The sequence below is a fragment of the Molothrus ater genome, chromosome 3, assembly GCF_012460135.2.
Source record: "Molothrus ater isolate BHLD 08-10-18 breed brown headed cowbird chromosome 3, BPBGC_Mater_1.1, whole genome shotgun sequence".
Classification (NCBI taxonomy): domain Eukaryota; kingdom Metazoa; phylum Chordata; class Aves; order Passeriformes; family Icteridae; genus Molothrus; species Molothrus ater.
In genome coordinates, this window is record NC_050480.2 from 105,270,500 (window position 1) to 105,297,236 (window position 26,737).

Sequence of the window (26,737 nt, forward strand, 5' to 3'; positions counted from 1 at the left end):
CTGAGTCTGAAGTCAATGGAGCACACTTTACCAGCTGTCCTAATGAGTAGCTAGTACTGACAGTGTAGCTACTGAGTGGCTATCACCACAACTAGTATGGGCTATGCAGTGCCATATAGCTGAATCTTGACAGTGGATTTGTGTCAATTTCTAAATCCCAGGAAAAGAAATAGGATTAATTATAATTCATCAGACTATATAATAGATTACTTGGTTTAAATGCCTGCATATTTGAGGATCAAAGTCAATTCTCAGCTGTATATTAACCACAAAAACATCATCTATGAATCCTGTTTATATTATCACTTTAAGATTAGGCATTTTGAACAACCTAGTACCTAAGTCCCCTGCTATGATATTCCTCTTGAAAATTATTTCTCTAAATTCACAATGAATAAATAACTCAGGCACTTGGAAATCAGTTATCTTTTAATATTGTAGATGTGATCAACAAAGTTCCCCATGTATGGAGAGTTTGGGCGTAATTGCCAATATACTGGCAATGTAACAGTACAGCTGTACAAAAACTGTTGCAGCTCATTGATGCATGATTAATATTAATTGTTGCTGTGATATCTACTGAGAGAGACATGAAAAAAGCACAATGATGATCATCCATTTCATTCTGATCTTATTGCTGAAGTTTAAATCTTATTTGAGTAAAAATTTGGTTGAAGTTTCTTCCCGTTATTAGAATTCCCTCTTCCATATTTAGAGTTCAAGGTTGCCTATCTGTTGGGCATTATCTCATACTAGAGAAACTTCCACTACCCACTGATTAAATGAAAGTCTTACTTTTATTGTCAACCATAGGGCTGTTTAGAGCTCTAGAATCAGGTGATGTATACAGTTCTCGTTTAGGATATAAACCAGGAATTTTTCTCATAGATGTTTAAGTATTGTACTTGTAGAAATTAACTGGTAGTGTTTTTGTCTTGTTTTGTTTGGGTTTTGTTGGGGTTCCTTAAATTATTTAATTTTGTACCCATTATGACTGCTTCTAAGTTTAGATGCAAAACTAGGTCCCAGTCATGTAATTTGCCCCACTTAGGTTTTGCCTTTATTTTTTTTCAAAGATTATTTTTATAGTCAGAGGGCTTTATTGGTCCATCTATTAATATTTTTCTTCCATGCATCTAAATTAGCACTGGATTTGTAAAAAGCTAGAGACACAAAATAAAAAAAAAAAACCCAAATATATTAAATTGACAACTACATGTTCCTATTTATATTTTTTTAAGTGGGGGAGGGGAAATTCTATTGGGCTCAAAGAACAAAGCACAAGGATAAGACACTTGATAAAATATATTAGTATTCATAAACAAGACTATAGAGTTTCTAAGAATAAACCTGAACAAGACATGACACTGGCGTAAGCAAAATGGAATGTAGAAGTTGATGCAAAACAGTTTTATTGATATGCTGTTGAACCTCAAGGAGAGAAGAAGAAAAAAAAAGACTTCTTTATAATTCTTTATGACATGCTAGGCTTCTATTGTATATTTACTATTGCAAATATTAATGACTTGGGTGCCTCGTTTAAATGTTTCATGAAGGCTATATTAGAGCAACTGAAGAAATGTTCCTGGTTAGGCCCATAATTTAGAATGTGTCTCAATAAGTTGAAGTAGTGTTTTGGAAAAAAATAAGAATGATATTATACAAGCACAGTTTTCTACACTTGGGAGTAGAGTAGTTCAGCAAGTGCAAATGAGGAAGCAGCTAATCAGGGGTAGCAGAAAAGGACATAGATATTATTGTGACACAGCAAATATGAAACTACAATATCGTGCTATTGCAAAGGAGATCATATTGGGATTTCTGAACAAGATGGGAACCTGAAAACAGTAAGAGTAGTCTTTCCTTCCACCTACTACTTTTGTAGTATTTGCTGTACTATTTACAGTTCTGCTCCCTGTAATGCAGTGATATTGGCCAATTAGAAGCACTGGCAAAAGAAGTTTTGAGGTACTTAGAAATCATCCAAATAGAGTGGACTGGGGGAGATACAAGAAAATCAAAAAGAATGGTTGAGGCCGGAAAGGACTTCTGAAGGTCTTCTAGTCTAACCCTCTCCCTAATCAAGCAAGTCCACCTGCAGCTCTTTGCCTGGGACCATGTCTAGAGAGGTGGATACCTTCCAGGTGGGAGACTCCAATCAGTCACTGGACAGCCCGTGCTGATGTTTGCTTATGCCCATGGTAAAAAAAGTATTTGCTGATGTTCAGAGTGAACATCCTCTGTTTCAGTTGGTGGCTTTTGTCTCTGATCTTGTCCCTGGGCACGACTGAATAGAGCTTAGATCCACCTCCTTTGCACCCTTCCTTCAGATGTTTACATACATTTATAAGTTCCTCCCTGTGACATCTGTTCTCCAGGCTGACCAGTTCCAGATTTCTCATCCCTTCTTCATGTGGCAGATCCTTCAGTTCCTTCATCATCCCCTTTTGCTGGACATTTTCCAGTTTGTCCATATGTCTCTTGTACTCGGGAGCCCAGAACTGCTCACATTACATCAGGTGTGGTCTCACCAGTGCTAACTGAAGGGTAAGAATTTCCTCCCTCAACATGCTAGCAACACTTCTCTTAATCCAGCCTGGGATACCATCAGCTTTTTCCACAATGGTACGTTGTTAGCTCAAGTTTAATTGTGTGTCCACCATTTCTTACACACCAGAACACCCGGGCTTTTCTGCCAAGCAGCGTTGCAGCTAATCAACTTCAAATTGAGGATTGTTCATTCTCAGGTGCAGACCCTGCACTTGCCTTTGTTGAGTTTCATGTGATTCCTGTCAGGCCACTCCTCCAGCCTGTCAGCATCCTCCTGGATGGCAACACAGTCCTCTGGTGCATAAGCTTCTCCTGCCAGTTTGGTGTCACTGGCAAACTGGATGAAGCTGCACTCTGCTCCATCATCCACATCATTAATGAAGATGTGGAATTATATGGACGGAGTAATGACCCCTGGTGTACATTGCTATTTACTGGCCTCCCACTAGACTTCATGCTACTGACCATCATCCTCTGGGCCTGGTCCTTGAGCCAGTTTTCCACCTACCTCACCATCTGCTTATCTGGCCCATACATCAACTTCTTTATGAGAATCTTATAGGAAACAGTGCAGTAGGCAATATCCAGTGCTCTCCCCTCATCCACCAAACTGGTCACCTACTTTTAAAAGTTTATCAATTTGGTCAAACTTGGCTTTCCCTAGGTGAATCTATGCTGACTCCTCCTGTCCTACATGTGCCTGGAAATGGTTTTCAGGATTAGGTACTCTATCACTTTTGCAGGAACTGAGATGAAGCTGACTAGTCTGGAGCTTCCTGTGTCCTCCTTTGGCCTTCTTTAAGAAAGGAGTGACATTTAGCTTCCTGCATAATATTTATTCAGTTGTTCAGAAGATACTTTTAGAGAGAGGAATAAAAACTTGTCTTTATGTTGTCTGCAGGTAAGAGTGATGATTATCAATAGCCATAAGGCTGTTTGAGGCAAACATCAGAATATTTTCTAACAATAACAACAGCTAAGCCATGAAAGTCTTCCCGGGAGGGCTAAATATCTGTTGGAGAATATTGTACAATGCATCATGACTGGCACCAAATAAAATAAAACTTCCTAGCCATGTATGTATGTCCAAAGGCATTCAGACACAGGTTAAGCTTTATTCTTTTATGGCTTCTGGTAGTGTCTATTTTAGCCCTCTTAGTAATGTAATATGCTTTAGTAAGTCTCTTAAATCATAAAGTGAGTCAAATGTAAGTCTTGAATAAGGTAAGGTAGTCCGAATGCAAGATATTAATTCTAGAGTTATGGAATATCATCTTGAAAGAGTCTGGATGTTCCTATCAGCAAAAGTCATTGCATGATTCCACCTTGCTAGGCAAGAAGAAAAGAGAAGAAAACTGTCTGATGTACAGATCGATGCAGCACTATGTGAAACATCATGCCTGCTATGTCACACAGAATGGTACTTTTAAAATTAGCAATAGCACGTGAATAACACAGGTTATTGATGAGGTACAAATTCCTCATCAATATTGTATGTGATCCGTCAAACTGACATATGGATATAACCTATGGCTCACTGTCTCCCTCAAGTGGGTAATACCAGAAAAGGGATTTGTTTTTTTTAGACAGATTTTTTGTTTTTATTCCATCCTGCTTTGACTCATTCTTCTGTTTGAAGAGACATGGCTTGATACATGCAGCCAGCTTCACCAAGAATATGAGTATACAAGGTCATTATTAAAAGCTGTGAAAAGGCAACATTTGGGAGGATAATTCTTTCTTTGCCCATGAGATGTACCAAAAATCTTTGTCATAGCAGTAGGAGACAGATTTCCTGAAAGGCCACACAATATTGTTCACAACTGCAAGAGGGTAAAAAAAATTAAAACAATGGCTGGCAGAAAGAACAAAAAACTCAGTTGTCTGCAATCTGAATTCCCAAAGGTTTTAATCAGTGTTTTCTATGGCAGGGCACAAGCTGTGAACCACACATCTTGAACAAATGTCAGTCCTCAGATTTGGGTCATTAAATTGGACAGAATCTGTTTAGGGCTGTTAAGCCACAGCATACAGAATCCCTAAAATATTGTTGTTTTTGTTGGTTGGGGGGCTTTGTAGATCTGGCATTGTAAAAAATATTTGATGGAAACTCTTTTGAAAGATCTTAAATTCAGTCAGTGTGTGTGTTATCATAGCTGACCTAAGTGGAAAGACAAAGCAGTAAAGAAAAAAGTATTAAATATTCAGATTTACTGGGTACTAGTGATAGATTTCTGCGAGGAAAGGATGAATCTGTCATCCTTTGGTAATTTCATTTTGGGAGGCTTAAAGGAATTAGGCTACAAGTTTACATTACTCCTAACTATGAGGTGTAAATGCACCTAATGGGAATATAATAAACCCAGATAATTTCATTTAAAATGTTTAAAAATAATACTGAGAAAACCAAACAAACTCAAAAACCATTCTCACAAAGATCTTTGCAGATGTGTTTACTTTTAATGGGGTAAATTCTTATTGGCTTTTATAAAAATTGTTTTAAATGGATGGTGTTATGTTGACATGTATACTCGTATTTGATAAATTTATAAATTGCAATTAAAATAGTCAACAATAAAACAAGCAAGCAAGTAAAGAAGTTTGGGGGCTGGCTTGGGGAGGTTGTGAGATTTTGTTTATCTGTTTATTGTCTTTTTTGTTTGGTTTTGTTTTGGTTGTTTGTTGTTGTTTTTGTGTTGTTTTGCTTTGTTTTTTCTTGTTAGAGTCCAGGACCTTGTGTAGCAAATTCTCTGGTACATCTCATTTTGGATAATGACAAACTGAGTCTGTACTTTCCTGTTTCTTTCTAGTAGTCAATACTGATAAAGTTCAAAGTTCCTTCAGTGTAACTGGGAAGAAACATGAGAAGTTCTGTCAATATTGAAATGAAGTAGTTTTGCAATAGTCAACACTTGAGAAATTACAATCACAGACTGTCTTCCCATTATGTCCCTGACTTGCAGCGTGATCTTAGGCTTGTTCATCCAACATTCCTGCTCCAGTATCCCTCATTTGAGTACTAATGAGACATATGTAAAGTCCCTGAATGCCCTGAATAATAGATAACAATAGCTAATGACAACAGCACTGGTGGCACTGGGAACCTCTTTCTTGTTAGAGAGGACCTAATTCTTGATAAACTGTTGTTGGCTGAGAAAGCATTGAGAATTTAATGTCTGGACAGATATGTAACCCAGGCAACAAGGGAAAAGGCTCTACATCAATGTAGTTGAGTTGAAGTGAATACATGAGGGTATTACACAATCCATCTACAATTTTAGAACCATACCCCTTTTCTTCCCCTGTCTTCCTTTCTGTCATCCTAGAGTGACAGCTTTGACTCATGTACTTTTTATGTTTGACTTGTTCTCTGTTTGTTCTTTGGTCAGAAAACTCTGGATAGTAAGTAACAATGCAAAAGCAGTCAGTGATAAAACAAAAAGGGACGAAATCACCGAATAAGTGCTTGCACAAGCATTTGCTCATCCGACCTCATATACTTCCCACCCTGTGGCTGGTCTTGCAGCGTTAACCTGCCTTGCTGTCCCCGGAGATCGTGGAGATGACTTGGTTACTCCTGTGGCGATCCCCGCCACTCCTTTCCCTCCTGCAGGATCGCACAGAACTCAGCTTTCCACGACGTTCTTCTGCTCAGTTTTCCACCCGCGACCCGCTTAGTCCTGGACTCCTGGAGAAACAACCTCCTGCCCAGCTCCCTTCACCGCCCTGGGTGGCATGAAGCGCTTTGCTTTAGCACTGCGTTTGCTTTTAACAAGAGTTATCTCCATTACCGCTTCAGGCAAATGAACTGACTAATGAGTTTTTTGTCGGCCATGGAAGTGTGCTGCAAGTAATTAAGGGATGTGCTGTGGGACCGATTAAGCTGCAAGTCACAGCGGCCGGAGCCCAATCGCTGCGAGCCCGTCGCAATCTGTGCCGCCTGCGCTCGGCTCCACAATGGGATCATTGACTATTTATTTACTTCGCACAACAACTCTGCTGTTTATTTAATTATAGGAGCTTTTCAGTCACCCACCCCCACCCGCTCCAACCCCATCTCTTCAGCGTTTTTTGAGCCCTCCCCTCCCGCCTCTGATAACCGGTTTGTCGCTTGGGTAGATGAAGCGGGGCGACGCCTGAGCATCCTTTGTGGGGTACGGGCTGCGCTCCCCCGAAGGATCCGGGAACAGGAATTTTCCGTGAGGGAAAGGCGAGGACACGGGGATTTTCCTGTCAAATTGCTCATCACATCTGCCTAGAGGTCAGACCTCGAGAAGGCTGCGCTCTGGAGGGGGAGGCGCAGGGGAAATCCTGCAGCTCTTCAAGGCATGTCCGAGTCACGAAACAAAATCGGGAGAAGCTCACAAGAGGCGAAGAGACGCCTGTGGCGCTGCGGGGGCGAGTGCGGCTGGGCGAGGGAGGAAATCATTGGCACTCCCGCAAGGCGGGGCGGACGGCACATTTCCCAGCCCAATTCACCAGGGAGGCCTTGGTCCTTCTACCAGAGCCCCCCTCCCGCAGCGTTGACGCTTAGGAGCGAGTCGGGGGCGGGGGGAGGGGGGCTGCTGGGACAGATGTGGTCACCCACTCCCTGGATCCTCTTCCAGCCCGGGGAAGTGCCCGAGCTTAGTACCCGCTAGTTCAAGGAAGGAGTGGGGACAAGCGGGTTTCAGCATGACAACAAGCCGAGAAGCAGCCGAAGCTTTTCCTAGCACCCCCGCAGTCTGAGATAGGAGCACTCCACTCACCCCCGCATCCAAGGGGAAGAATGGGGACGGGCAGGGGTCTCTGAAGCTGTTTCACAGGCGGCAGGATCCTACTCCCACTTTCTCCGCGTTCACAAAACGGGCTCGGGGACCCCAGTTGGGAGCTTGGACTGTTAACGCCGCGAATACTCGCTGCCCGGCGAGTTCGGGCTCTTCGGGCGACGGCGCGGGGGGAAAGCGCTGCGCCCAGCGCTGGCCGGCGGGCACCGGCGAGACTTGGCCGTGCGGGGAGCGGGCACTGGCGGCCGTAGAGAAAGCGGTTTCTGCTCCTTTAAAGGGCGCTGTGCAGCGCTCCCGAAGGGAGGCGGATCTCCCTCCTTCCTCCCTTCCCTCTATCCCTCCCTCCTTCTCGCTCTCCCTCCTCCCTCGTTCCCTCCTTCCCTCCCTCCCCGCTTGCCGCCACCGTCAGTGGTGCCCGGACGCCGGCTGCACCGCAGCCCGGGCTGTCCCCGGCGTCCTGCCACCGCCCTTCCTCCCCCGCCTCCGCCTTCCTCTCCCTCCCCGATTCCCCTCCCTCAACTCAAGGTAGGAGAATGTCCCGGGTCTCCGGCTGGCCGCCACGGCCGGAGGGGTTGCATGGCAGTGAGGGGCTGCGGGGGGGCCGGGGGTGGCGGGGGATGCACCGTGGCCGCGTCGCGCCGAGGGCTGCACACCACGATGGCTCTTGGCCAGCTGTCTCAGGGCAAAGGCGGGCGCTGAGCTGGCCGACCCGAGCGCTGTTGCCGCCCGGGTCTGTCCCTCGCTGTGGGGACAGCAGACCTGTCGGCTTCCTGTCTTCCTTCCATCGCTGCTCCGCATCGTCAGAGCCGCCGCTGTCCCCACGCTGAAAGTGGAGCTGAGGCCAGGGCAGCGCAGCCCCCGATGCCCCTCGCCCGGTGCTCTCCGGGTGGCCCGGAACTCCCTCCCGCAGCCGGAGCGTGGCTCCCGAGCCGGGCTCAGGGAGGCCGAACGGGCTGCATTGAGGACGTGCCCCCCGCTCTCATGGGGGAGCGGAGGTGAAAACCGGGCTCTAACTTCGCTAGAGTTGTGGGTGGACAGCAGTCTCTACTTCCGTAAGGTCTCCTCCTGCCCCTACCCGGCCCCCACCGCACAGCGCAGACAGTCCCCCTTTCGGCTTATGGGCAGCCCTGTCATTTATTTCTGAACAAAATCAGCATTCTTTGGGGGAGCATCCATCGCTAAAGTAGCCAGGGCGCTGACACTCTCTGGAAAGCAAGAGGCATTCCTGCCTACGGAGTGCAGGCATGATAGCAAAAGCCTTGCGTGCACCGAGAAGGAATGAATAGATTGTAATGGAAACCTCTCTTCACATTCTCCTTAGAAACTTTTGGGGCAGTACAGCAGGAAAAGCATAAAGCATCATCATTTTCCCCCAAAAATCTTGCACAGCTTCCCCAAACCCAAAGGAAGCTGAAGGGACCAAAGGCTGATCTGTAGATCATGTCAGAAGTATTTGTTTTTGCTGCTTAAAACTTGCTAGGAAAGTGCATTGCTGTGATACTCAAAAGTGCCTGAACAAGAAAGTCTATTGCACACTCACTTCATTAATTAGAATACAAGACTTTCCACTAGCTAAAAATTAATTACCATCTTAAAATGTCATTAATCTTTGGCGCAGCAGAAACTTGGTTGTAAATTTGGACTGAGATAATAACAAACAGAGAAGGACCTACGGGGTTTTTTTTATAGCTGGTGGGAGTGAAGTGCCAGTGGGCCGCAATTTGTTTTAAATGATAATATCAACATTCATTTGAATACTTTGGCAAACGTTTTAGAGGGGAGGACTGTGTTACTGCTTTGTCAGCAAAGCTGCAATACTTGATTCTAGAGATCTAGAGATGCTGGTCAGGTGTTGCAGTAAGCTGTGGCTCTCCTCACACCAGATTGCAACAGCAGGAGGACTGTGGTGGCATGTGAATCCGAAACGTTTGCAAGGATTTGGTGAAAAATGTCCGAGAAACATTTGGGGGACCATATGTTGTACATACATTAAATTTATAGCAGCTGTTGTTGTGAGAGGTCAAAATAGTACATTACGTGATATAAAAGCCTCACTATCTGTTCTTAGAGGCACAGCTATGACCTGAAAATAAAAGCCCATTCCTTTTTAAAGTAATATGATAAAACTATACATCCCAGTAGGTGGCAGCTAGCTGGAACTGGTTAACTTTTATAATGATAACAGCACATAAAAATTAGATCTGATGGGAAAAGCTCTGATATAGTAAGGTAATCAGAATCACATATCTCCCCTTTCCAAATGAAACATTATGTACATAATGTACACCATTTATACTTGACACACAGCTAAAACTGCAGCAGGTTTTTATTACCCAGAAAAGATGTAAGGCCTCAGACTGTCTCTTCTCTCCCTGTCTATAGCTGGATTACTATTTTTCATATCAGCTACACTTGAACAGAGCCCTGTGTATTAAAGATGTCCTTGTGTATTGGAGGTGTGTTACCACCATGTCTACAGTAAATGACCAAACAAATCAAAACATATATCCAAGGAATTGTAGATTTCCCAGCTGATGATCACTGAAGTGCAGAGGGCAGTTTCATACAGACTTTAATATGAAAAGAGCTGTGTAAGAGTGGTGACAAGATCTCAAAACAGAAGACCAGCTTATCTACCATGACATTTTATTAGGGATTTCCAGACTTTGAATTGCACATCTCACAGGGAAAGAAATATTGAAGGCACTAAGAATATTTACCTGTTTTCACGTTGAAACCAGTCTGGAGGATGCAAGAAAGTATCCTTTTCTTTTTCATCAAGAAGAAGTGGAGTTAAAGTCCAAATAACAGAAAAGGAGTCTAGGGTGGAGAAGACTGAGGCTTTAGCCAGTTATATAGTCTATAAGTTATCTTCAGTCACCAAATATTTAGTGAGTTCTAAACATCTGATGTCTTGTAAGATTTAATTTTTTTATATAAGGGACTTGTATTCTTGAGAAAATATTTCTGGGCTAACTACGACTTTTTTTCAAGGTGGGAGCTAGGGTTTGAAAGAAGGGGGAGGAATGTTAATACAGAGCATTAGGTGATGTCTGATAGTAGATAAGGAGGACATCGGTACTTTTTCTGATCCATAAAATGCCATAAAATAGCTGGCTAGCTAACATAATAGAGGACATAATATATATCTCTAAAGAACCCGATAACAGATTTTCATTTCCTTTCCTCACTGTGGCATGACTGGAAAGGGTAAAACCCCCAGGCGTTTTGGCACCTGAAGCGGGGGCGGGGGGCGGCCGGGAGCGCTGTCCGCGGTGCTGAAGGGGCCGCCCGGGGCCGCTCCGGGCGCTGTCCGCGGTGCTGAGGCCGCTGCCGCCGGCGGGGGCTGGCGGGGGGGGAAGGAAACTCGGTGTGAGCCTCAGGCGTCAGACCAGGGGCTGCAGCGTGGGCTGCTGAGTGTTTAATAGTAGCAGGAATGAATTAACCACAAGTTGTTTTATGATTCCAGTTCTAAACGCCTCCGTGAGTTAGGTGCCCTGTTGGGCTGAGATTACAGGTAGCTGTATTTTTTTTTCCAAGAGAGCTTAGAAAAATCAAACTGGTAACAGGAGTCACTTTGTCCAAAGTTCATGTATTGTTTAATGTGCTAAACCTGACGACGAATATTATATTTCAAACTCTCACCAAAACAAAATTTAAAAAATAAAAAAAATCCGGTTAGACTGCATGCTGCACCTGAGCATTAAAAACCTATCTCGATCATATCCTTTATTTGAGCAACAACAGGGAGGGAGGCAATGAACTTTCACAGTGTTCACGTGGGTTGGTTTTATTTCTCCTTGGACTATGAAAAAATAGAAACCAGTAGAAGAGAATAAATGAAATAGTAAATAGAAGAAAAAGCAGCTCTCTGCATTTTTTACTATTCTAAGTGTGAACTGAAGGAGTCGCTAGATATCCTTGCTTTTAACACTAGGTGTTCTTTTTAAAGTGCTCCAATAGTCAAATCGTCTGATTGAATTCCCTGCTAGGCTGCAGAACTAGCCATTCATGATACTTATTTTTGACACTGCAGTTATGCCTCCATCTTAAGGAAAAAAAAATCAATGATGTTTAATAATCCTCTCGCAGACTGTACATTTCTTTTCATCAGCATTTTACAGTATTTTAAGTAAAAGTGTGCAGAGGAAATCAGTAAGGCAAAATGATAAAAAGTTACTTAGAATTGCTAACACTTCTAGGGGTACAGAGCACAAACACTACAAGTAATAATCCTAATGCTGCTGTTACTTATTTAAAGGTCTACAACACACAGATGTTAATGAAGAATAAACTGTAACTGACCTCTGCCATGCTCTGCTTCTGATAGATTTCACAGAGTGTTCTCATTAGCTTGGCATCATTGGTATTTACGTCTGTAAAGTCAGGTTTATTCTATGTTCTTCTGTATGTATCTGTGGGGAAAGGCTCCTAGTGATATTTTCTTTATTAATGAAAAGCAAAGGAGGGAGATAAAGGAGACAAAAGATGTCTGTAGGAGGAGTGTGGAAAAAAATTAATTCATTTTCCTGATGGGAAATACAGAAATTATATTTCAGTGTTTGTAGTAAAGCTCAAGCAGGATCAGCAAATCCTGACTTAGATTGCAAAGTCTGACAGTCCTGGTTTAATGTATTTCAGTGGATGCAGACACACAACTAATTGCATTTCCAAGGAAAATCTAAAGTAGTCCACAGAATGGGTTTATCTTCTTTGGAACACTTGATCAAAACCCAAAAATCTGTGGCTGCATTTCCAGATATAAACTCAGTATCCCATTATCAAATTGGGAAATGCTGTTGTTCTCACTGAGGACAGCAAAATGACAAACTACGTAGATCATAGTATAGGGAGGAACAGCAACATTTCCACAACACTGGAGTGAAGGGAAAGCAGAGTGCAAAATAAGAGTGGCAGAATAAAGTGAAAATCACAAACTAGTTAATCCCCTAGTTACTGTCTTTTAAGCAACACTGCAATTTCAAGCAAGTTTAGTGAAACAGGTCTGTGCATTCAACAAGGTTGTTCCAGCGCTGCTGATTCCTGTTACCTTGCAAAAGCAGCCTGGTGCTCCGTTATCACTGAGTCCGGAGCAAGTTCCTAGGGACAGTCAGTACACAAGCCATAGCATTTATCCTACTTCGTGCACTAAAATGAGTAACAGTTAATGATTGTAAATTTTTTTTTTCCCCAAACCTGAATGTTACTGTCATAACCAGCATGACTTTGTTGTCAGCCTTCTCTTTCACAACTCCAAAGCTAAGTGATCTCGACCCAAGCAGTCAGCTATTGAAATACAGGAATTGATTTTCACACAACCGATTCCCTTCTCCCTTCCAGCAGTACTCCCCCCCACTCCCCTGCCCCCCCCCCGCTCCTTATAGCCATTGTTCAGAACAACTGAATAACTAATAACAATAAGAAGCATGTAAATATAACCGAGCTGGGTTTGGTTTTTTTTCCCCTCCGACAAAGCTAGGCGATCAGATCGGTTGCATAATAGAAATTGGGAAGGCTGTCTGGCAGGCAGCCTTAAGCAGAGAAGAGCTATCTCAATTTCTCTCACTTAATCTTGGCTTCGCGTCAGAAGCTGTGCAGCAGTGCAGTAGAATGGGAGCACGGCAAAAGCTCCGCCAGTGAAACGCGGGCGCTCGCTATGTGGCGGTACCTCAGCGATCTCTCGAGCTGGATTACCTATTGATTTTCCTCCTTTCTCGCCTCCCAGGTTTACTCGGCTGGACGCTGTGTGTGTTTGGATTTCTCAAGGATTCTCCCCCGACTAACATGGATGTCCCACCATTCCTTGCAGTTGAAGGTTGCTCCTTGGCGCAGTGAATGAAGAACATGCAGGGATTGCTAATGGGTTTGGGAAGCGTAGACTCTCTGCTCTCTCTGTGACCATGCCGTGATCGTGTCTGAGGGCCACCAGTTTGCGTATCCTCATTCTCACCCTACCGGGAAACCTGACGGCTTAGAAGGGGGAAGTAAGGCAGCGCGTGTGTGCATAGAAACATCATGAAGATTATTTCCCGTATTGTAACTAATTCAGTCTTCAGATGCACCATTAGACTCCTTCTTTGCTTACTGTGGATTGGATATTCTCAAGGAACCACACATGTATTAAGATTTGGTAAGATTTCCCGACACTTTTTTCATTGTGTGTTTAAGCCTGAATGTGATGTGCGTAGGATTGACTCAGAAGGGGATGCTGGGGGAGAGCTGGGACGTGCTGCCGGAGTCGGGCAGCGAAGTCCCTCTTTATTTTGCATCCGGAAGGATGAATTGCTGTGTGATTTTTTTTTCTGTCGCTGCTGCTCATTGTAGCCGTAGTAACGGCACGATGGTGATGATAATTATAATAACAATAGAAAAAAGACTGGCGAACGTGGTTGCCTAAGGCTCTGCGCAGCTTGTGTGGCTTCCTCGTAATTGTTTCCATTGTTTTGCTTTATTGTTTCCCTAGCAGGGGAAAGCAGGGCTAATACGGTGATTGATCAGTTGAAAATCTGTCAAGTAGTTGTTAAGTTTCGGCCGCCCGTCTCTGATCCCCCCGAGCCGATCCCGTGCGGGCGTAACGCTGTGATTTGAGACCTTTGGGCTGATTTCCTTTGAAGTATCTGTCTGTTTGCTTGACATTTGAGTGGCGTTTAAGGTTAGAGAAGAGATGATTTATGTCTTGAGCTGTGCTCGGGGAAGAGCTTTTGCGGTACCTCTCAAAAGCACAGCTTTTCTATGCGAGGAAAGTTGTAGGAGTTCCTCCCGCTCCCGGGAAAAAGAAAAAAAAAAGCAAGCAGATCAGAATGGCATTTCAAGAATAGAGAGGGTTTACAGTTTAAGGGCTATATCCCAGCTGGACCAGGGCACTAACCTTAAGAGCTCTGCCTGTGCAAGCGCGCATGTTCGTGTGTCTAAGCAAGCAAGCGAGGGACAAATTCCAGCCGCTGCATCCCCTACAGAAGTTTTGCAGCGAGGAAGGGCAGGACGAAAAGTTCGGAAAGCAGGTCCGAAGGGGTCTGTACGGCCGAGGATGTCCCTCGGTGCTAGTCCGGGGTGAGATACGATGGGAGCCCCGAATCTGCATCCTCCTGGTCGCCCGCGTGAGCCGCGGGTGAGCCGCGACGGGGGGGCGGCCAGGAAGGGACAGGCTGAAAATTGCTCCCCCATACAAGCAGCATTCTCTGTGCCTGCCGACAGCACGGGTGGCCGGAGGAAGAGCGGATCTCCCGCATTCCCGCTGTCCGCGATAAACTGAGGCAGCCACTGCATCCATTTCTTTGGGGCACAGAAATCTCTTGCCTTTGCCTGGGAATAATGCCTTGGTTTGTATCTATTTTAATTTAATTCAGCACCCCCGCACACAGTTTTATATGGAGGGGAAGGTGAGTAATGATTAAAAAGTCACCAGGCTGTTACCAATCTCTGAATTCCTAGCAGCACTTTTTTTTTTCTGCTTCCATCTGGTCTAAAGGTGGTGCTTATGGCACGTTGCTCTTAGCAACCGTCCTCAGGAATGCCTGTTTCTTTGGACATGGCTAAATGGGCCCGTACATCACTGCGGGGTCTGCTTTGCAATCAGTCTGATCCATAATCATCGCCGTGAATTTAGCGCTGGGATGCCTGTAATATGGCACTGGCCGGCTGTCTGTCTTTCCACGGGCCCCGAGAGTCTGTCTCTAGGAGCCCGAGTTACTTTCAGCTATAGCTGTGTAAACAAACATCCTCCTGGTCACGGCACTAGCGAGAGGTGGACTTTCCTTCTTTAGAGCGGCATTCCCTCTGAAGTGTCAGTCCGGTGTACCCCTAGAGACAGCCCTGGAGAGCAGCGCTCTGGCAAGCGTTAGAGCAATAAATAACCCCGCGGCTGAAAGGTGATGCAGCGCGTCTCTGCTACCCAGTGACATGGTGGTGCATCCGTATGTTTCACTGGGCTAACTTCCCTTCCCAGCTGTTTCCTGGTCACACAGCTGGCCAACGAGTTGTGCTCACTCCACTGTTTGAATTAGCGAAGTAGAAATCAGTTTCTACATCTCTGCCTGCTTTTGCCTGTCTTTGAAAAGAATTGTCGCCAAACCATCACTGAACACTAAAAGTAGGTACGGAGCAGTTGATAAGTTTATTTTGTTGTGGAGAATGTTAGACGTGAAAAGAACAGGAAGACTTTTGCCTTTCTTATCCGGGCCTGTTGCACATCTCTGTTTTAAAGAAATCTGGATTTAGCTTGGTCCAGGCTAACTCACTCTGTCTGTGACCACGGGAGAACTTCCACACCTTCTCCAAAGGCTGACATCTCTGTCTCTACGTAGGGAATATCAGGGTGGAGGGAGGGAGCAGGGATTGAGCTGCGGAAAAGCTTTGGTTATTTCTGAGGGGGAATGCCCCACCGCCCCCTCTGGGTTCTCGTGCTATCAGTCCCTTTGGGATGTCCTTGCGACCAAGAGGACGGAATGCCGCGGAGTCCTTCCCGAGGAGAAGGGGGAGCTGAGGAGATTCCCTCCAGAAGGCAGCCTGCCAGCCCCCGGCTCTTCTTTCTCAGCCAGCAGTGCTATGGCAACAGGGGAGAGCTTGAAGCCTGCCAGAGCTGCAGCCCCCTCATTCCTCCTGTGCAAATTAGCCACCATGGATTCGCATTGTCCTTCCCACGGCTCCTCTCATTGTTGGGACTAGCCAGCATGTCCTTTCTCTCCCTCCCTCTCTCTCTAAAGCTACCTTTTAGCAACCACACAGGGAAGTCGAACCGCCTGGGCTATTTGTCAGATTCGGAAGGTTATTTCTGTCTGAACCTTATGGAGCAAACACGGAGAGAGGCTGGTGCGACGGCATCCTTCCCTCCACAGCGACACTTGCTCAGGCATCTGGACGCCTGCCTGTTGCTGCTGCTGGAGCTGGGCATCACACCAGGCGCCCTTCCTGAGTGCCACATTGCTTCATGGGCCATGCCACCAAGCTCCCTTCCTTGCCCTTTCTGAACAGTTTCCCACAAGCGAGCCCAGGGAGCGCTGGAGGTGAGGTTTGTCTATACGGTACTCGAGGGTGTCAGATGGGACCAGCCCCAAACCACTGATGCGGATAAAAGGATAAGTCCCACCTTGACGAGGGAGAAAAGCAGCAGCCTAGTATTTGTCTCTCCGCTGTGCTAAGTGTGATGGAAACCTTTTCCTTATCACTTGGCACTGAACAAAAACCCAAATACGTGACCGCTAGCACTTCCTTTACGTTATCGGGGATCACATTTCGTAGCTTTCCGATTCACTGCTCCTACGTATACTCAGACCCATGGCAGCGGCGCCCAAGAAATTCCAGGGAACTCGGAAGATCCAGAACCCAGCCGATCGGCCCCTCTGCCCATGACGTGGGGCAGGGTACGTCGGACTGCTTTTCTCGGTCTGCCCTTACCTCCTAAAGGCATCTCAACACCTGTCCCCGAAATGCTGAATTAACAAGCCCATTAAGAGGTGTCAAACACCTATAATTGCTCGCCTGTGTTTTCAGAAACCCACCCCTTGTCTTGCCCAAGGCAGTAAGCGCCTGGGCTATTTAAACCCCGTTTTTTTCCCCACCTACTACCACTATATGGAGCTTGGTTGTCAGTACTTTGAAGTCTGGAGCACTCTAAAATGCCCTTTTTAAATTTCAACTGCTCGTTTCCGGCCTTGTCTCTACTGCTGTGAGCAGCTCCTCTTTCCTACAGCAAAGGTGTGAAGAGAGACCTGTGACGGGAAGGTGAAAGAGGTTTGGCCACTGTATTTGCTCTCATTATTCCTGGAAATGTGGTGAAAGACTAAAGATCTACACTGCAGGGTGCTCGCTTACCTGATAAGTTTTAACCCACTTTGTGTGATGTTTTATTTTCTTCAGGACATTCAAGAAGGGTAAAGACAAGTAGAGGCATATACCTGTAGTTTTGACTTTTTGGTGCTTTGGAGTTGCCTGACTTGAAGCAGATGAGAGAGGGAGCTGAATGTTTTGTGTTACGATGAGCTACAAAGGAAGGGTGTGTGCGTGCATGCGGCTTCTTCCAGCTTAAAAGCAAAAAAAAGTCGAGAGAGATAGAAAAAACTTTTCAAAGGAAAAAGGAAGAGTTTTGAACTCTCACCAGAAGCATTTCTTACTAGTGACTATTTTTTAAATTTTTTTTTTAATACTACACCAAGTCCTCATGATGGCTAGCACTTTCCTGTTGCCCTACATAAAATAATAATCATAGCAAATCAAGCATTATAAAATAATGTACTCTTCATGATTTAGAAAAAATCCCCCTCATTTTTCAACTTCTTTGTGGGAACCCCCAGAGGGTAATTGCTAGACGTTTGAGTCTTCCTCTGTGAAGATTTCGCATGGGTTTCATCTGACATGGCACTTAGCTGAGCTCCTTTGTCTCAAACAGATTGAGTTTATCTCCATATAATTGTTTTTATGAGCTCGAGGGTGGTAAAACCAGAGAAGAGGCTGTCTCACTGCATCCACTGCCTGTGGAGGTGACACTGGGTGTCAAAACACATGGTTCTGGGATTCAGGAGACCATTTTAAAATTGTAGCAATTAAAACCAGCGAAGTCATGGCACAGCAGTGGGAACGAGCTCTGCGCAGATGTGTGAGACAAGAGGTCAAGTGAAAAATACCTGCTGGGTAATCGAGTGCAGTTTTCTTAAGTGAGTTGCATTAAACCTCCTGGATATGTACTTTCTTTCCTTTGGATTTTTCATTGACATCCTTTTAGTGGGAGAAGGTAAGGTTTCTGCCTCTATTTGAGAGAAACAAAAAAATGTACATATCTTGTTTGAGTGGGGAAGGCAGTCTGCCTTCCGATCAAGAGTGTGATGAAAATCTGCAAGCCAAACTCTCATGGCAGCCCTCGGGGGTCTGTGTCTTGGCAAGTCCAGCATTCAGAGTCAATGAAAAATTTACTGCCAAGGAGAAGCATCTTTCAATATCTGTTAACATCCTCACGAAGATGAGTTCAAAATCAGTCTTACATACAACAACAGGAATCTTTGAAAGAAGAGTAAGGTTAAGAGCCTCGGGAAGGCAGCAAGGAGGTGAGAAGCATTGTTATTGACTGGTCTAGATTAAACAGCACAGAGGAAGATTTCAATTTGATAACGTCACAACCCTTCCTGTTTTTCTTTACTGCTTCTGCTGACAATTTTGTAAGGTAATTAAATTGGCTGATTGAAGTCACAGTGGTCATGGGGCGATAAAGACCGTTTGGATTTAATGGAATTTAGAAACAACGGTGCACTGCACACAACTCTTACAGAACGAGAATTTTAATGACTCATTCAGGGTGCTGACTACATAGAACGTCCTGGACGAGTTTAATTGAAAGGGCAAAGCTGATTAGCTGTATACAGTCTTTATTGCACTAGATAGGGGAATTAGACTTATCCTTTTAAAATACTCATTATTGCATTATCAAGATTTAATGTAGGTTAAGAAAGCTTTCATCTGTGTGGGCTTTCTGGAATATCCCCAGATCCTTTCACCCAGTGTTTGGAACACCAATAGTCTCATAAAATGATTTTCACACAATTGCCTGATAGCTTGCATTCTTACTGACTGCTTATTCTTACTGATAACTTGCTTCTTACTGACTGCTACTTGTCCTTTGAAGAGATCCAATGTTCAAGTAATGCTCCAGTTTAAATGTGGTTGCTGAAATAAATGGTTTCTGCCACCAGAAATAAAAAACTAGAGAAAAGGAGATTTTTCTAAACTCAGATATTAGAGTTTAGTTTTATTAGTTAAGATTTAGAGGTTTTTTCCCCCATTTATTTATGTATTTATTTTATACCAGAGAAAATCCCCTCAATTTAGGGAAAAAAACAAACCAAACATTTCGTAGTCATTGTAAATAAAGCAGATCTTTGTACTCTACTTAATGTATTTACCTTGTCTGTTTCTGAGTTTTAACCTTCATCCTCTTTAATCTCTTTCAGAGGAACAATTACTAGAAGGTATGTCAATAATGCAAAAGAGAAAATATAGGGTGCCTTATTTCCATACTCCCCAATCTGCAAGGCAAATTAATTTTTCCTGAATAAGCTTTTTATAGTGTTATGCTGTAATGTATGTTGGAAGATTAGATTAAACAGCATGATAACATAATGACATAATGTCATTATGCTGTCACATCTGAACTGGAATATGGAGAATCAAAGATCACTGCCATATTAATACTTATAATTTTGTGTGTGTCCCGTGCCATCCATGCTATGTTCCCCCCTTTCTTCTCCTCACTCCTGCCCCATTTCCCGCCGAATCCTTTGGTTCCTTTGTTATAAAAAGTACTGGGTACCTTCAATTTAAACAGCCAAAGCTCTCAGTAATGCAAAGAATACAGAATAAGTAAGTGATGATCATTATTCCGATAGTGGAGCTCAGCCAGATTTGGATAAAGCAGATGTTAGAAGTAGAGCTATGTAAAACACTTAGCAAACTCAAAAAACATAAATCCAAATTTCATTAAAAAGTACTTCTTAATGAATTAAAACCACCATGCTTTTTTCCTTTAGGCAAAATTTAGATGTGACAAATGGGTGCAAATGCTCAAGTCAAGACTTCTCTTTTTGCATTGCTGCAGAGCTGTGCTTGCATCAAAACTTGCAAGTGACTTGGATCAGTTATGATTCAGATTTCCTTGAATGTTATTCTTCTAGTCCAAAATACTATTGAAACACAGTAACTCATCTAGGAATGTGTTTGGTTGGTTGCTTTGAAATGAAATACGCATTTTTAGGTAACACATTTTTTAAAGTGTTTCCACTTCCAGGTGTTTCTGCCTGGGGCAGAGAAAAAGAGGTTCCCTGTTGGTATTGTGAGTGGAGGCTACAGTAGGAGTAGTTTAAAACACAGCTGCACTGTAGAGTTTAGATCACAAAGTTAGTTCTTAGTTCACAGTAAACTTAGTTATCCATGCACTGGAAGGAAAATTCATTTATGGGTTTTAGAGACTTTAATTTTTGGAGAAATACATTAATGCACATTAACTGAATGTCTGTTTTATTATATAAGAGTCTGTATTTCCACTCACAGACTCTTTAAAACCTAATTTTTTTCCAAAAAACCCCTGTTATTTGGATTTGAGGTCAATTGAACTAGGAGTGTTGCAAGTGTCTGTCAGTCTTCTGTAATGAAAAAAACCCCTCATTGTTAGAATCATTAATTCTTGTACAAGGCTTCATAACTGACAGAAGAACAGTCCAGGGAGAACTTTCCTATTTTTCTGTCAGGAAATGTTGTTAAATTCAAATTATGATTACTTTTTTCCCCCTCTCTTATTTTTCTTTATCATTATATTTTACTTTGTCTCTGTTTACTAATTTGAAAAGCATACTATCTGATTTCAGTATGTATAGCTAAAGGTTAACATCATATATTTACAGACAAATGGAAAAATGTGGTTTCATGGATGGGCAGAATAATTTTGAGAAAAAAATATTTGTTTGGTTAGGGTTTTTTTTTAATTTTTGTACCTTGATCCTGTATTTGATCCTTTCCTCGTACTTTGTCTTTTTCCTTATTTATTTTGAAATGGTGAAATGGAAAGTGATTACTTATATGAAAACGGAATGTATATTTGAATATTTTTTTTTTCATCTTTCTTGGAAAGTCTTTGTTTTTCTAACTTTCTGGGAAAATCCATGGAAAAAGTAAAAAATCTGGAAGTCCTCATTTCTGTCTTGAAACGAAACTCCTAGTCTAAGCCATGCCTTAGGGCTCCTCTGCAGCATTTGGAGAGTGAAAGAGGCAGAAGGATTAGACAAGGTTGACTTAAGCTGGATAACTCTAAGATGGCTTAAGTTAGGCTAGATGAACCATGTCTCTCATGGAATCAGCAATATGGGGAAGTCAAAGTGGGGTTTTTTGTTTTCTCCCCAGGCTTTGGTGTCCATCACAACATATTGAATTTTTTTTCAGATGGAAATTGGTGATGATGATGATGATGATATATCAATGGGTCATCAGTTTCTTCCTGATACAAAAATGCTGAATCAGAGACTGCTTGTTCATTCTGCTAAAAATTTGCCAGCAAGTGGGTGGTGCTTGTTTTCACAATAGATAATCATAGTTAGTCCTGTAAATGAGGACTTGTTTGTGAACACATATATTTAACTGATTACTTTACAGAAATTTATTGAATAAAGCTTATCAAGCTTTCTTCAAAAGGTGCAGGAATATTTCACTCTGAAAAACTGTGCCATCTTCATACACAGTTCCTTATGTATGTCCAGTACAGTGTTTTTAATTGTTACATTACTCTGAATACAGAAATATCTATTACTTTAAAATGTTTTTGTCCTAAGGTAATTGATACTGAATGTAAAAAACTTTTCTTAAACATAAAGCATATACATGATTAGGTAATAATCTGGGTAAATTTATTAAATATTAGTTTATGGAACTTGCCATCCATTTGGGCTTTTGTCCTTCCCTGGGAGCTAAATATATACCAACTATTTCAATCAGCTCAAGAGCTAAACATATGTCAGCTATATCAATCAACTCACATTTATGCTGTTATTTAGAAGTTGCACAATTAGGACATGATTTACCAAAGAGTCCATAATTAAAATAATTACACTAGTAAGCATGAAACATTTATAAGAAAATCTGAGTCTCACAGTTCACAATGGTAAAATTTGACTTTCACTTTTTAAAGCATGTAAGCAAGTATTTTCAGTCCTGCCCCAACTGTTCAGATTGCAAAACTTTGATGAAGCCAGTTCTTCTACTTACTTGGAAACCAATTAATTCTTCTGTTTCTACCTATATTTTTAGTGTGAGTGCTCAATCATCAGTCAGTACTAAATATTGAGATTGTCAGAGATGTACAGTCCTTGAGAGTTTAGTGCAAAGTTGACTTATGATGGTGTGCTTTTATATTTACACCATGGATGAGAGGAAATTATGTAAAGTTTCTTATATGTAGTGATTCAAAGCAACAATTTGTGGATCAAATATTGGCAAAAGATAACTTGCTGTATGCCTGAGGTCTGGTTATCCTCTTTGTTCTGCTGAGTGGCTTATGTTAATATGAAGTGAAATAAGAATCAAAGCTGTAAGCTGTAGCATGCTGTTTAGAAAAAGAATGGCTTAGATTTCTCTCATGCTAAAATGAAGAAATTGTGTTAAAGTTCATGGGTATTTGCCAGTTTATCCCAGGTACAGTCATTGCCTCTATGAACTGGTGATGGAGTATTCTTCCTAAGTTTCATGATTAGGTCCATAGAGATGTTGAATACAATGCTCTTCCAGTCAAACCACCTGTGCTGGTTGCCATTAGCAAAGGTGCTAATTCCAGGACCTGTCTTTCCTTGTAATTTTTTTCCCCAATTTTCTTTTAAAGTTACGCTACCCTTTTTTTGCACCTCCATTTGTTGTTCAGTTATTACTTACCTTAACAATATAGAGGCATGTACTATAAAACAAATTCAACATGATAAAAATATTTGACTGATGGTGCTTTTTGGTTTTGATTTTTTTTTTAAGTTGAAAATGGTATACTCACTGGTTACTGCAGTTCAATAATAGAATAATTTGTTTTACTGATCAAATGCTGTAACACAATCAGAAACATTGTACTATGTAGAAATATATGTAAATAACAGTAGCAAACATAAAGATTACATATTCTGTAAGAGAAAACTATTTTCTAAAGCAATAACCTCACTGATATTTGGAACATTTATCCTACAAGGTAGGAAATCTTTAAAAGAAATTCCATGATACTTATTTGTTAAGAATTTGGGTAAAAAGGTACTTTAGAAAAATTAGAATGACAAAGAGTACTCTAACAGAGCAGAACTAATTTTCTTTTAAAATGCTTAATCACAGTGGTTTTAGGTTTTATATATTATATATTAATGGGAATATGTATGTTCACATTTTATGCATTTTAATAGCAAATATTTAAATAAATGCTTTAAAATGTCATAGAGAACTTGTAATGATTATCAGCATGCATTTGAGTATTAAAATTCAACTTTCTTATTGTGCCACTTAATGACCAATATCAGGACTGAGTCCTAGAGAATTGAACTTGAAACCTCTGCTTATCCGATTTCTACTCTTCAGCAATGTTTACAGTTTTCATGTATGTTATACTAACAAAGTTGGGATTTTTTTATTCAAATGATAAGAAGACCTTACCCCAGCCACATTTTCAAGTTAATGATTATGCATTTTAAAAAAGTATTTACATACTGCTTATAAATACCTATTTTCTCTGGTGTTTTGAGGCACCCATGTATGCTTCTAGTCCCTTCAGCAATGGAAGTTTGGTGTCTCACTCTCTAAATCTGATTTTTGAAAATATTACTGTGCAAAATTCAAATGCAAGGCCAATGACTGGTCATAGCTAATTTGAGAGGAAACTTGGTACTCTTATTTTTTAAAGAAAATATCAATTATTGAAGAAGTATGTCTTGCTATTTTTTCACAACCGTGCTTTTGAACCAGTCCATTTTCAAAGCTAAGTTTTTGGTGCTTTCCTTCATACCTTGAGGTGCTGATCTATTTCAGTCAATGAACTACTTGGACATGCTCCCAGATAGTCCTGACAACACTGTTCTCTTCATTTTGTTGAAAGAAAAAAGTTGATAAGTGGGATGGAGGTGGCTTGAGAAAAATAATGCAGATGAATTGAAGGCCATCAGTGCTGAACAAATAACAGAAAGGAATTGATGAGGGTTAATGGAAAAAAAAATGCTGTTTGCTTAAAAAGGCCATATACAATTGTGCAAATAGTAAGATTTTTGTTTCTGTCTAGTCAAAATCAAACATAAAGATAACATTTGACAAAATGATCAGATAATTCAACAACATAAGCATTGCTTTATTTTTTTTAAACCAAGTGTTTGTTCGGTTAAATCCCTCTGCTTGTTATTGAGTATTGAGTATGATGCGTTCATAAAGAGCAGAAACATAGTTAAATAAACTGGTTTTGCCTAGATTTGATCTTTCCTTACCCTTGAAAGAAGCATGCATGGGGTCAGTTCAGGAAAAGTGGTAAGGCCTGCGCATACCTCATCTGTAAGCAACTGAGGGAAGAAAATGGAAATTTGTGAAAGATACATGTGACTTCCTTCCAGTAATGCTATATGTATTTGTTTGGATGTCCTTGAGAAGGAAAGACTATAAAATATGAATGTTATTAAGGCTTATCTCTTCAGATCTTAACAGACTCTATCATTCACGACATTCAATATGCCTGCAGAAACTGACTGTGTGACTGTGATACAGCTAAGAAAAATGTGTTCAAAAATGCATTAAATCAGATTTTCTAATGTCTTTTCAAACCTGCCTAAACAATGAAAAGTCACATTTAAAGATCAAATCAATGTTAGTCAGTCAGAGCATGTTCAGTGTTGTCCATTTGTGACCTTTTGTGTCTAGACATTGGAGAGTTCAAATTGAGCTGTAGATTTCTGTTGTTCTGGGATCATCAGTGTTCATTAAACACTGCTTTTGATATAATTTAAAGTAAAGCTATACTCTATTGTCAAATAAGGAGTGTGGCTTGCTTTTCAGAGTATTTTTTACTCTTTTCATTCATGGGAAGATGCTTGAGTTGGATAAAGCTGTTGTATTTAGCTGTCATGTGGCCGCAGGCAGTCTGCTCACAATAATTTCCTTTTTTGTCCTTACTGTCATCTTCTAGTTTATAGGAGTTGTAACACATATTTTTGGAAGCCTTCTCCACTTTGTTTCTACAGGCAACTGGTGTTCTACTCACCAGAACCTATCTGATGGTTATAAGGATAGAAAATTAGAAGCTCTTTGTCTTCTACTCCACTGTGGTTGTATACTTAAAAAATATTTTCACTAATCCATGCTAACAATTGGTTATTGTACTTCTGATAAGTCCCTTTCAAATTATTGCCAAAAATAAGTAATGTCACAAAGTTTTCTTTGTGACTTGAACAAAGGAACTAAACAGCAATGATTTTACAAGTACAGCTCTGTGTGAATGTGTGCAAACATACACACACACACAGGTTTTTTGTGCTGTGGTGACCCAAATGCAGAAAAAAAAGTGGGAGTATGTTTTGTTTGCTGGAGTTGTCATTAATGTAAACCAGGAGAAGTCCCTGAGGGTGCATCAGGGGTCTTTGATGGAAGGACTCATAATGATTGTCCATCTTCTTCCTGACAAGTAGCGTGAGCCTGGGATAGCAAAGAGCTGTGAAGGTGGCAGAATGTGTTCTCACAGGGTGTGATCTTCATAAATATTTTCAAAGTGGTCTTGAAAATAAAAAAATTCAAGCAATAAACTATGAAATTTAACAAAGAACCCACCAAGTAAGGCATATTTATGACAGAAAAAAAGAGAACACTAGAATTTTCTATCCTAAAAAAATAGGAATTCCTTCATTCCTTCTGTGAATGAAGCTGTGGATGTATATATGCTCCTACCCACACTACCACATTGCAACTGCTAAAATGTAGAAGTGGTTCTTGTTAAGGCATCAACTCTGTTTGCCATGGACCAATATTCTTGGTGTAAGTTGAATCTTCATTTAGAGAGGATTTACCTGTGTGAGAACCATAGTAACTTCCTTTCACTACCCTTTTAAGAGGAGGTAATTATGCCAATGTTTCAGGGTTCAGCTAGCAGTGCTGTAAATCAGTAGAGCCTAGTGAAGTCCATTTCTGCTACAGTTTAATCTCTTAGTTAGTTGGATTAAAGCTACAGTACTGCAACAGACCTCTAGGTGAGTTTTCTGGGTCTTGACCATAAGGAACCATGATACTTGACTATAATGAACCATGAGCTTTTAGTTCTTTGCTGACCAATTATGGGAACTCCTGAGGAGGGAGAAGATTATTATCATTATTTCTGTATTTGACTCCCCTATTTCATCAGACACATTTTCTACAAAACCTTACCCACATGGGTAACTGCCCAAACATAGTTAGTAGGTTGAAAACCAGATGAGATTTTAATTCCATGAATCCCCTGTTGAACAATAATTTTAAAGACCAAGAAGCTGAAGTAGTAATAAAATAGTAGTTTAAATTTTAGAGTTCATGTAGGTCTGATATTGAATTAATAAATGGAAACTAATTTTGTGTATTTTGTGAGAAAGTAAACCCACTGATAACCAGAAAATATTGGCTTTGGTGTCATCATAAAGGTAGTTGAGGTATTAAGCAAAAAGAGAGGAAAACTGGAAAAGGGTTAGTCTAGGTTTTAATGAAATATTTTATGGTTGGTGAAGACTTTTTTGTGCTGTTATACAAAATTTCAAAAAAATTTCTCTCAGGGCTGGCGAGGAATAGGGGTATGCTAAGATTTTCAGATTCTTTGAGCTCCTATATGCCTCAAGTACATAATTTCAACATATTTTCATTTTTTATAATTATTTCTCTTAACAAAATTTTTTTTTCAATATTTTTAGAAATTAGTTACCTTTCAATAG

At 41.5% G+C, this 26,737-nt stretch overlaps 1 protein-coding gene across 5 annotated transcripts in view; it reads left to right on the forward strand.

Moving 5' to 3' along the window:
• The first annotated feature begins 7,697 nt into the window (after positions 1 to 7,697).
• GRIK2 (glutamate ionotropic receptor kainate type subunit 2) overlaps positions 7,698 to 26,737 on the forward strand; it is a 358,260-nt gene continuing 339,220 nt past the window's right edge. Inside the window, exons 1-2 of one of the 5 annotated variants that reach the window (XM_036379661.2) lie at positions 7,698 to 7,841; positions 13,042 to 13,446. In XM_036379661.2, the coding sequence (XP_036235554.1) occupies positions 13,332 to 13,446 (115 nt within the window). In that variant the 5' untranslated portion in view covers positions 7,698 to 7,841; positions 13,042 to 13,331. Of the gene's footprint in view, positions 7,842 to 12,906; positions 13,447 to 26,737 lie in introns of those variants that run through there. The other 4 variants (XM_054514245.1, XM_036379660.2, XM_036379659.2 and 1 more) reach the window with 4 other exon arrangements.